General features: G+C 39.0%; 1 protein-coding gene across 1 annotated transcript in view; it reads right to left on the bottom strand.

The window, feature by feature from the left end:
• The window catches only part of LOC128502662 (vascular endothelial growth factor receptor kdr-like), an 89,984-nt gene extending 78,968 nt beyond the window's left edge, over positions 1 to 11,016 (bottom strand). The window contains exon 1 of the mRNA XM_053472539.1: positions 10,396 to 11,016. Within this exon, the coding sequence (XP_053328514.1) occupies positions 10,396 to 10,453 (58 nt within the window). The 5' untranslated portion in view covers positions 10,454 to 11,016. The remainder of the gene's footprint in view (positions 1 to 10,395) is intronic.
• Positions 11,017 to 13,097: the final 2,081 nt, after the last annotated feature.

Raw genomic sequence — 13,097 nt, 5'->3', positions numbered from 1 at the left:
ATACCCATCAACAGCCTGACGAACTGGAGTAATAATAAAAATACAATTTCACAAATAAGAAAAAGACAAATGTGAAGGAGAAGGATGAGGGATAGGAAAGAGAGAGTATAGAGAATAGAGACTAAGGGAAGCAGAAAGAGTGAAATGGGGGGGTATAAATCGCTAACAAAACACCCTGAAGGAGAGGGTCCTGAAGGGGGTAAAAATTCTCCCTGAGACCCCTCTCACAAATACAGCCCTTACATTTGAGGTAGAGGTAAAATATGAACACATGTTAGGCCTATCTGGGGGTAGTAGGGAAACCTTATGTTGTATGCTCACTATGTGTTGGGAGAAAGTTTGAGATTAGTGTGGCAGAAGGTGTCAAACGTTAGAACCAAATTTAGGGAGAACCTTTTTTTTTTCTTTTTTCTTAAGCGCTCTTAAACCCGCCACCCATCCTCCTCAACCTGCTCATGAAACGAGTAGAGCTGCTGAGCAGCCCTGGATAGATTTCCCTAAACAAGCACCCCTCTCCCTGCTCATGAAACGAGTAGAGCTGCTGAGCAGCCCTGGATAGATTTCGTTAAACAAGCACCCCTCTCCCTGCTCATGAAACGAGTAGAGCTGCTGAGCAGCCCTGGATAGATTTCCCTAAACAAGCACCACTCTCCCTGCACATGAAACGAGCAGAGCAGCTCTGGATACCTTCCCCTTCCCCCCCTAATCGAGACCCTCTTTCCTGCCCATGAAACGAGTAGAGCTGCAGCAGCTGTTGATATGATCCCTTAACAAGTCCCCCCCTTTACCCTGCCCGTGTGCCGAGAAGATCAGACGAAAGGAATTGAAAGTGCTTACCCAGGCCTAAGAAGTAGATGGTAGCACAGAGAGGAACGCCCAGGGAGGTACAATACTAGACGAGGTGAAGCAAAATACACAAACGCAAGCAACAAACGGAATACCCTGCAACTGCCAACAAAATGTCCTAACGAAACGCCCCGACAGTTATAATGAAACCCTCTGAAGGAGAGGGTCCTGAAGGGAGTATAAATACTGCCTGAGACCCCTTCCACAAATACTGGATGAAAACAGCCTTTACATGTATTGTTTTATATAGCACCATCATGTGCCATAGTGATGTACTAATGTTGTAAGAGCACACTGTGTATCATGTACTATAGATTCTATGCAGTAAAGCAAAATGCAAATTCAGAAGTAAACTAGAACCAGAATCCATAGTATATATTTATAACAGTAAAACCAGGATTACCCGCTGACGTCACAGGTGGTCCCACTTACATCAGCGGGTGGTCCCATTTATATCAGCGGGTGGTCCCACTTACATTAGTGGTTGGTCCCACTGATGTTGGTGGACCTTTCCACTGACGCCGCTGGGCACCCTCCCTATTTAAGGTGAAAATGGTCTTGGAGCGTGGCGTGCCAGAACCCCGGTCCTGCGACCAGGAGGATTCTTTTTCACACAATATGCCAGTTCTCTTTCTCAGGCTCCTCAGTTTATCTTTGACCTCATTTTTTGTGGTTGCTGACTTCTGGGAGTCTGCCCGTTTTTTCTGATGTAAGACTTCAATCACTCATTGATCATGGCTCCATTTAGATTAACTTTATGCCTATCCCATGCATGTTTAAATTCCCTTACTGTATTAGTACTGTCAACTAAGAATAAAATGGGCTATGTCAGACATGGGTACTATATTCTAAAGGAAGTTGTTTTCATTTTAGTAGTTAGGTTTGACAATATTCTGCAGTCATTATTATTATTTATTGATTTAGATAGCACCGTCATATTCTGCAGTGCTGAACAATGTTGACTTTCAAACACAGTTGTGACCTGAACAATGTAAAGGCACATAAAGATATGTAAACACAGACATGCGTGTCTATGCAACTTTTCCCAACAACCATACTTTTTTATTTAACAAACATTTTTGTTTATAGCTGTAGACTGATGGCAGGAAAACAACACACGATGTAATTGTGTGAATTCAGCAAACTACTCACGAATAGAAGGCTATCACAGCTAGTTACACAAGGCTATGCTTCTACATAAATGGTGATAGTAATAAGAACAGGACAAACTGTTTAATTGTAGGTAAAAATGCACTTTGAATGTGTTAAATCTGTTAGCGCCAAAGATTGTATCACTATTGCAATGCACTGTCTCTCCCTCTGGCACTTTGAGAATTAAATGGGTAAAATTAGCTATGACCAAGCGTTCGTAGCGTGGTTTGCCCTATTCAGTAACAAGTATTTCTTTGGAGCTCCCAGCCAGCACATCAGAGAATGACACCATGGCGAAAACATTTGGTGAATTCTTCTTCTCCCCTGGGAATACATAATCAGTTCTTGGACGTTAATCATTTAGATATTGAAAGCAGGTTTTTGCATCTCCGCAAGTGAAATTCATGCTGGAGACAGAGAATCAAGGGCTGAGATTGGACCAGGTATGCTGCTTTACGGTGAGGAGGGCAGACTTATTTACTAAGATCATGTATCTCGATGAAATATGTTTCAAATATAAACATACGTTCACTATGTTAAAAACACACACAGGTTTTCCAAGTGTAAACTGGAGTGCATGCAGTTCCTCCAATTTTAAAACTGGCTACCTAAGTAAAGTATATTCAGTGTTTTTCTGCTAGTGTTTCACACGCTCCATTGGCACACTTGGGGTCCTTGCTTAAGCTTTGGTCCACGTAAGAAGTTGTCTCAGATGCCAGATGTTCCCTCAGGCAACATGTCTGTCATTGCTGCATTGAGGATGAAGATCACATCATGTTAACCCTTCAAGAGGCTGCAGTCCAATTAAGCCACTGCAGATCACACTAAGGTTTATTTTTTTAGCAAGAAAATGGATGATTACATTGTAAATGAAGTTTCTTCATCTAAGTCTCAACTTGCTTTTATTAAAAGCAAAACTAAAGATTGTTAAAAACAAATAAAACAAAACCCATGCTTCACATTTTCATATACAGTCAGCACATGTATAATTTCTGACAGCCTGTATGTGCTCTCTCTAGGTTTTTGTCATCAACAGCTGTAAACCATATAAATGTTTTCTGGATCCACAAACTTTCATCATTACCTCAAACGGGAAGGAACTCAAGGAATTAAAAAAAAAACCTGCACATCAATCATGTACATTGTCACCCTAATGAGTTAATGCATTGCCTGGTCACAAGAACCAAAACCTTCTATAGGTGTAGGTTGCCTCAAAAAGGTGCACTAACTTTGTCATCATTGTTCTTCTGTATACACCAATCCGCCATAAAATTGTGATCAACTGCCTAATATCGTGTAGGTCCCCCTTTTGCAGCCAAAACAGCCCCGACCAGTTGAGGCATTAACTCCATTAGACTTCTGAAGGAGTGCTGTGGTATCTGGCACCACAACGTGATTCGATCAGATCCTTACATTTTTCCTGCTTCTAACACATCAACTTTGAGGACGAAATGTTCGCTTGCTGCCCAATATATCCCACCCACTGACAGGTGCCATGATAACAAGATTATCAGTGTTATTAACTTCACCTGTCAGTGCTCATAATGTTATGGCTGATTGGTGTATGCTAAAAAGTTGATAAAATTAGTTTAAATGGTTAATCCATAAAATATGCTAACTTTTATGGAGCAGGGTAAAGGGACATTAGCTTAGATACCAATTCCACTTCCAAAATGTACTCTGAGACATATAGGTTGGAAAGCTGAAGAATATGAAATCTTTTGAACAGTTTGAAAATGAAGCCAGAATCTTGGCAGAATTTTTGTAAGCTGTGTGGATTGATGTAAACTTGTCTTTAGACATCCGTTCAATAACTAAAGTATTGCAGGTGTAGCTCCCGTGTCTTGTTTTACAAAGCTCTCTCTTTACAGTAGACAGAATAGTATAATTCTCTCCCTTTATGATTTACTTCTTGGGAATTTATAATTGACCACAATCCAACAATAACATTTTCAAGATGTTTGTAGCGTGTTGAAATGTGAAGTCTAAAAAACGACCTTCATACCTTTTTTTTATAACTTCCGCATACATGAAAGTATGCATTATTTATATCTTTTTTTTTTCTACAGGTGGTTCTTCCACTACTTATCAGCAATAGTTTGAGTTAACTCTTCCCTTATTATTATTTACTGGTTTATATAGCACCATCAGATTCCGTAGCACTGTACAATGGGTAGACAAGACATAACAAGTGGTATATAACATAACAAATTGACTTACAGAACAACAGGTGATCAGGTGATTAGGGGCCTGCTCAATCAAGGTTGCAATCTAGAGGGAGTATCATGATTTTTATGTTTTATGTCATATTAGCATCTGCAGAGATCCCTCTCCCTGGTCATTGGCAAAACTACCACCCACAAGATTCTTCAGGTCACTCCCAAGAGTATAATATGTTTATATCTAGACTCGATTCTTTCAAAGCCATTGGGGTTATTACTCACTTTAAAAGGATATTACCTCATTTTGGTCTTCAGTAAATCAACAATATATGCTAGGAGGGCTATGTTCTTCAGTATCTAGAGTACCCTAGAGTTCACAGTGTCATCTAGCTTCTCTAACTACCCCTTATATATAGCACCATCACACCTGTAAAGGTACTACAGTCACTATATCCAACTATATTACATAATTTTGTTGACTACATCCTGAGTCCCGAGACTCTAACGAGTTCCTTCAAACCGAGGGGCATAATTTTATGTTAATTTGTCACATGGCACCCATCACACTTTGCTATATGGCCCAAGAGGTAATCCTGCTCTGCAAATAGGTTATTGGTTCAGCATCACTGACTTCTGAATGGAACATGTGCCATCAATTAGGGTTTACCACAATTTCACTTTAACCGAGAACACTTATGAAAAACACACACACAATCTGTACTGCATTTATACCACAATGATGAACGTGGTTTCCATGTGTTGTCTTTGGAAGGAAAAAAAAGAGGAACTCCACCGTTATCCAGCAAGAAGAGAAAGCGTACAGTAAAAAATTTTGACACATCCCTTTTACGTTAAAATAGAAGTAGTTTTCTATATTACCCTAAATATTTCTTAGGCCAGCTTGGCAGGAAAAGGGTTGGTATTTATCATGACTCTATGGCCATGTTGTTTTTATGCACATGTGTTATAGCAGATCCCTATGATAAATAGCTCCTTTTGTGTTTGTAACCCCCATAATGTCTTCTGGCTGTGGACAATATCGTAGGAGTATCGCTATTGTGACCTGAGACAGAGAACAATTCTAGCGTGCTTGTGCAAACACCCGTACACTTCCTTCACAGCATCTTTCCCACACTAACCAGAAACACAGGAAGGGCTATGAAAAGCTACTATCAGGAGCAATCTGCAAACTGTTCCGGTGTCCCGGAGCTTCCTCCTTATGTGGAGGTGAAGCTGGCACAGACCAAAATGTGGGTGAAACAGGATATATATATATATATATATATACCCATTGTACAGCGCTGCGGAATTTGATGGCGCTATATAAAACAATAAATAATATAAGGGAATTCCTGTCATGCTATTTTATTGTTAGCATCAGATTGAAAATACATTTGCAGAACATTTTACTGCTTTTTTATTGAAACAGTTCTAGTTTTTGGACAATATAATCTTTTCACACAACTGCATATTAACTATTTGTATACTAGTACTAGCTCCACTATCTTAGCCTAATCTACTAGATAAACACCCGGACTCCTTGTGGTAAAGAATTGCAATGGTTAAGGCTTATCACGCCGCTAGTTATTTTAACTAATGAAAGTCTATAAAGGAAAAGACTTCATTAGCTTTACCATAAACTATGACAGGGAATGTCACCCAAATATTACATGACTTACAGCTATTGCCTAGGTCTGCAAGTAGCCGGTTATTTGGAAGGAAACAAAATAAAACCAGGTTTTTGACACTGCTAACCTACATCACTCTACATTGCGCTGCATTTTATGTTAACAGCACAACAAAATCAAATATTCGGAAACCTTAGTACGTAAATACTTTTTTCCTCTTTAACGGCACAAGGGAAATAAATATATTTTGAGGTGCTCTTAGTAGGTCTTAGCCCAAACGATAAACTAGTAATGAAATTATATGAAAAGCTCAGCACATCTTAAGCATTACCGCTAATGCCTATAACTGGTATATTTTTATGCATTACAGCCCAATGCTTCAAACAGTCCCCTGCATTTGAAGGTCTGTCATTCACTAAAATAAACGGTGACGCTAAAATCCCTACCTAACAGAAAGAAATTCAAAATCCTGGGTTTTCAGATCATTGCTTTGTAGAGAAAAAAACACACAAAATTGTATGGACTTTGTGTCTCTACTGTATTTTAAAATGCAGTATGAACCTTTTATATATAACTATGCTCAAATAAACCCCTCCAGTTAAACATTAACATGAATAGTGGAAATGAATGTCTAATCATCAACCATATACTGTAGCTGCATAGTACAGATTTATTAAAAGATGCAAACATACATACAAACATATACTGACACCTGGACAGTTTAACACAGTCAAAATACATACATATTAAGGTCTGCTTTTACACCTCTTTTTCTCTTTCCACATAGGTATCACTTCTGCACTCACACTGCTCATTTTCTAGAGGATATAAAAGCCTAATTTCAAGGTCGTAACGCTAAAAGTGCCTTGGATATGGTCTGGAGACGGTTTATTGAGAATTTAGGTTGTTAAATTATCCACTTACTTCTTCCGTCAATAAATAAGTGTATTTGACAGCAGATAAGAAACCCATAGCCTTAGCCCACCAAGGGACCAGCCTTTTCATGCCTGATTTATAATCTTAGACTGATGTATGGACTCCCCAAAATTGACCTTAACGAACCTTTAACTACTCTTTGAAAAATTGTAAATACAAGGTTATAATTCACAGCATTCACAGCATTCACAGCATCCCTACAGCAATTCAACATGTAATTTGTTTCCCACTTTGACATGAATAATTGGTTTATAATTAATTTCAATTTAAAATTCTCAATGGTTAAGTTTTCACCTCTCTGCAAGACATTCCCATGTCTGCATGGGTATTTCATTCTATTCGCTATTTGACTTAGAGTATACAGATATGGACATATTGAGATGGATTCATGCTATAAACACAAGGAATTGTGCATGGGATTTCAGGATCTTAAATTATTTCTGTGGTACGGTGATAGATCATGATGCAAGTGATTCCATTAGAACAAATGGACCTTCCATCATGTGCCACTCCCTAAGAGTATCATGAAGAAAGTTATTTGATGTAAACGTTATATAACAAGAGAGATTATGGTTGGTTTTGGAGATGACAGCATTTTCAGGGGCACGCTGACACCAGAGATATTCTGGAACTTCATGGAGCTAACATATGTATACAGTATATATATATAATATACCTTTGAGTTGTTTAAGCATAATGCTTTACTTTTACCACTCATCACCATTTTCTTATACATAAGCCCATTTGACCAATTTACATCTGCATACAAAAAAAACATACCATGTAAATTGGGATTACATGGCCTTTTACCCTCCTTTATTGGAGTGATGAGTTTTTTTACGGTTTAAATCATCTTCAGGTGGAACCTAAGCCCCAAAACTGATGGTGGGATCCTGGTTGTCCATATCTCATCGAATGTGATAAATACCAATCACAAACTAAAGACTGTTGCTGGAAATATAGGACAAGCTGGATGCAAGGCGTTATCAGGGGGTTTGAGGACTTTTGGAATCTTACAGGTGGTAATGTTTGTAAGGTTTTCCTAAGGTTTTCATAAAAACAAAAACTTTAACATCTCATTTAGATCCAGCAAATGAAAATATACAATTCTGTCTGTATAAAAGCTCCACTTCCACTAACTAACAATCTATGTACTAGATAGAACCAGTCCATCAAAATTGGTATTGTATTTTATTGGTAGCGAAACATCAGAACTAACCACTGAGCTTTGTCAGGTAGACAGCCATCGGTATGTAATGGTTTACTTACCATAATGCTGGTCTATGTGCATTAAAAAGGCTAATCTTCTAAAGTTTTAAAAGGTCACTAAAGGTGAATCATAAAGTGTCTAATAGGGTCAGGCTATGAATTGTAGAGTTTTGTAATTAAAGGGTCAGTTACGATCATTTACCCCAGATGCCTTGTTGGGTCAAGTAGGGTGAGAGTTTATATAGATGTCCTATCGGTTACATAAATTGATTAAAAAAAATGTTCTTGTAGGCTGATACTTGTAGTGTTCTTTTTAATCCTTTTTAAATCCTTAATCCTCTAATATTTTGTTAACCTGGATGTTATTCAGATATATTACAAGGTCAAGGCATGAAAGATGTTCCATAATAAAAAGTAAATATGGTAGTGAAAACAATTAGCATAACTGTGATGTTAATGTTATCATCATTAATAACAGTTGTATGTAAAGCATCTCTACACAAAGCCACCAGAACCTTTAATAAATTGGTAATAAAATGTAAGGTAATCAGTGCATTTCTTAAACTGTCCACCAAAAGACTTTTGTCTAACTTTGATTACCAAGTACAACATGAAATTATTAATAATCGTGATAAATACAAACACCATTTATAATTTGTTCTATTGGTACTGTTGTAAGATATGTTTGACCCCTAAAAATAAGCAAATTGGCCCAAGAGTAGATGGAGCTTTTAGTCAAATGGGATGCATTTTATTAGTCCAACACAGTAGAGGGTGAATAGTCACCAAATATGTCTTGAACTCTGTGGTCTCCATGTAGTTTCCATCTGAAAGTTTATGTGGCCTACGTTTTTTCTATGTTGACCTACCTACCCTTAAAATAATATGTATAATTCATTAAACCTTGTTGATGAACTCTAAACCCCCTACATCAATGGAAAAACCCCGTACAAAGTGGATTTACCATATAGTTTAACATCTGTATTTGTTAAAGCAAACCACTATAACTGCCACAAAGCGATTCCAATTGTATGATAATGAGTTAAAGCCCGCACCTGGCACATTTAATAGGAGCCAATTTGGAGACATCTGGTGGCAGACATGGGTAACTGCAATTCCCCTCACTCCAGTAAAGTTACTAAAGTAATTGAAAACATATCCAGCATACTCAACCATATAAACCAGCCAAGTAATTAAAAATATTACATATCTGAAATATCTCTTTCCATAACAAAAACAAATAATATGACGTAACAATATAGGGTATCACTGAAGGTATTTGAAAGGTCATCTATGTGGAACGTTGTAGAAATAGCTATTCCCACTGGGAGCAAATGGTATGTTGAACATATGTCATATAATGTGCGGCTCAGGGTAAAATCTAAGTAAGAGGAAATCTTTCAGAGGAGGCTTTAATTATTTGATCCCCAAAAAATGGTTAATAAATAAAAATACTCTAAACGTGAATTGTATGGTCATGGGAGCAATACTTCACAGGTAAGAAACTGAAGTCAATGGGGGTACCAATCTCAAAACAGTATTACAAATTATGGCTATGTACCCTATATGGGGAAAAGGAGGTTTTACTTAGGTTTGATACAAGTTTACAAAGGTAGCCCATTCCATTGATTATCAGGTAATGGTACTGATAAAGCTGGTATCACTTTATACATGCAGAAAATGAGTGGCAGGGTACATATCAGGTAGGTAAGAGGATGAGCAGGTGGTCCCATAAAGACCATGACAGCAAAGATGGAACACAAGGGTGCTTTCAAAAGTGGGGTCAGCCTTAAAGCTGTGTGGGGGGCCCAATTCAACATGCAATACAACCTGTTATATAACAGTAGCATATACTGTTTATTAAGGATGGTATTCTTGACTTTATGTATAATACATTTAAAATTGTGTTACTTCATATGGAATATTTTCATTTACGATTTTGTGTTTTAGTCACATATTAGCTCAAAACTCCCCTTTTTATATAAAGAGCAAATTTGGTGAGAAGTCTTAAAAGTGGTGCTGTCACCATAACAACCACTAGCATGTTGCTGCTTGTTACTACATTAAATACCCCCAAAAATCTAAATATTAATCCTTTAACACTTCAGCGCTAAACGAGAATCAGGAGACAGCAGCTTTTTATGAACATCCAAGGCAAGTCATTCTTAGATCCTGGATCAGTGTATCAAGTGGATCGTTTACCCATCAGCAGGACAGGTTACATGTAACAAGTATTTTTATACAAATCTAACAAAATGTGATGGCCTTAACAGATACATTGTAAAAAGTTTGCATTTAAATGTGTTATTTCTGCCAAACGCATCTCAGATCACCTATCCCCTGTAGTGAATGTATAAATCCACACCTGATCCACCTGCAGTGACTGGTAACCAATCGCAGATCACACACAGCCCGATCCAATAAAAGCCACAGCCGAGCCTCCCGAGTGCAGAGCCACTTACCTGAGCAGCAGAGCAGTCCCTGCAGAAGCAGCACACTGACCACGAGCCTGCAGTGCATCGTGCAGTCCCTCTGCCTCCTGTCAGCAGCGATGTCAATGAATTAGGACTCCAGCTTTAAAGTGAAGAATGGAGAAATCACAGATCTGCTTAATTCCTTTGCTGTTCTTCCAGGATATTTGGCCATAAACTTGTTGCCTGGGTCAGTGGGTTTAACAAGCAAGCAGAATTTGTCTTTCTTTTTTTTTCTAGAGGGCTGGAAGTGTTCAGGCGAATAATAAGATCCAGGGACGCCTGCAGCTTGTGCGGGGAGAGGGAGAACGTCCTGCTTTCAGGTGCTGAGCTCCGATCGCAGCAGAACACTCACAGAACAAGTTGTTCAGAAAGCATATGATGTTCCTCTCCCCGCAGAACCTTTCATTCCTAGCTGCCAAGCCCAGGAGTAAGTGGGAAGCCAAAGCAATCAAAGTAATCTATAGCATGAGCACAAGTTTCACTCCCCTGGTGTCTGTGTAATGGGATGGAAGAAGGAGCTGAGATTCTTTATACACACAAGGAAAGGAAGGAGGTACGTCAGAGGCACTCAGGACACCACACATGTCACCAATGCCTTCCAGGCTGACTTTCTTAAAGCCAAAGATTGTTCGGATTGCATTGGAGACTTTGGGATCTCAAAGACGGCTGGGGGGGGGGGTCAAACCTCCCCGTTGCCCTTTCTGCCCTTAGACAGATGGATCACTGACAGGTAGATTACACACACTGATGCCCCAAGGTGTTTAACTCATCCACTGCTGGACCCATCAGAAGTATTCCTGCTACTGGGTCAAATCTCACTGTGATAGGCAGCTTCTGATTACTGAGGACTCCTACTCTCATCACCCATAGCCAGCTAGTGCACAATACTTGGACTGGGAGAGGTTGCTAATTCCTTTAACGCTGGTTAATGTTCATGTGCCAGGGCACTCCAGGTGTTTGTAATGCTTCCTTCATGTTCGTGGATATGATATAGAGGAACATTAAAAGTCAAGTGAATTAGATAAATCAGTAATGGCTTGTTAAGGAACACGACAGAGAGCCAGGTGCATGTGTGTGGTGTGTGCGCCATGTTCTGCCCCTACACATTTCACAGAAATACAAATATTCAGCATTCACCCACTCCCCTCATGCCTCACACCACTTCTCAGCAACACACCTACAGTTCTAATCTAGGCTACTAAACTGACATTTTATTTATAGCCGGGAACTCATCCCTCACGTGATATTGTAGAGATTGGTACGTGGAACTAGTGATAATTCAGATTAAGTAGGTGCGATTCAGGTTGATATGCCCAGTATGCCAATAGAGGGTCATGAGATAGGTAGTGAGTGGCCAGGGTGTCTAATCATTGTGGGGTTACTTACTAAAACAATAAAACAAGCAAAAACATGTTATCGGGTACCTCAAGAAATCTATGGTGGTCTAGTCAAAGGAGATAAATACGTACCCACACTGGCAACTTGGACTATGACAATTAAAGCTGCTGTTCCATCTACGCTACCAAATGTAGGTTATAATGCAGTTAGGCACAGCTAGTTTTGCTGAATCCTTCTGTGAAATAATTTAACCAAAAACATAGCTGTCATGTGTTTTTTTAAAAAAAGACTGATAGGTTGATGCAATAGAAACTCAAAAATACCTAAAATCACACCTTGTTCTTATGCGATTTAACCTTCAGCGTAAGGAATAAAATGTGTTTGCTTAACATCTTAGAGGATGCAATTAATGTTTTGTCAGTAGGCCAGCGCTTTTAAATACTTTTCACTTACCTGATTCTCCAATTACTGTTTATTTGCACCCCTGTAGTTATAAGAAACATACCATACATGCAGCAGAATCTTTTACTAGTCATTAATAAATAGGTGTTATTGGCAAGAATAAAGTTACAGGCATTGTGAAACATTCAAAACGATTTGCATTGTAAATGGATAAATATTTAGGAGGAGTCCCAATTCAAGCCTTCAATTGATAGTGATGTACACATTGGAGACCAATATGAATGGATTCCGTCTCCATGCAAATACGTTCATTTTTAATTGCATGTTTTTTTACACGAGCTCCGCAGTAGCATACATCAACTTATTTCACAAGTATTTTATTTGCACTCGTAATACTCAATGCTCATGCTGTAACACGTATCACTATGTGTTACAGTGCCAGACCTCCTTACTCCAGCATGGATGTTGGATAGAAGTATTTTAAAAGAACAAGAGAAAGTGCTGCTTTAAATATGCAATTTAATGGGATCCCCTCTGAGCAACCCGAGGGGGTCCTTTACCCTTCTCTTTCCCTTTCTCCATTTCCATTCTTGCCAACCCACTACATCAAACTCCGCTTACTTTCACACCTAATCCACTTCATGGTTAACTATGATGATAAACTATCCAGACTAGCCATTGGGCACAATGGGCAAATGGATTGGGTGCTGCAGTGTGGGGCCAATGGCTGGATATGCCTGACTGTACAGTATGTGAGCATAAAAACATAGCATGCGGTTGTGCATATATAGCCATCGGCCACACTTATGTCATCAGGTGGCCACTGGCTTTAAAGTGCCAGGATCACCTGTCAACGTCAGTCCAGCTCTGGGTGTCCCACAGTTCCATCCATACTCCCCAACCCGAGCGCCCTGCGACTCACAGAAGAAACTATTAGATGCTGATAGTTA

The sequence above is a fragment of the Spea bombifrons genome, chromosome 8 (assembly GCF_027358695.1).
Source record: "Spea bombifrons isolate aSpeBom1 chromosome 8, aSpeBom1.2.pri, whole genome shotgun sequence".
NCBI classification, from domain to species: domain Eukaryota; kingdom Metazoa; phylum Chordata; class Amphibia; order Anura; family Pelobatidae; genus Spea; species Spea bombifrons.
The sequence above is the reverse complement of the archived record's forward strand: the minus strand, read 5'-3'. Positions and strand labels throughout refer to the sequence as shown.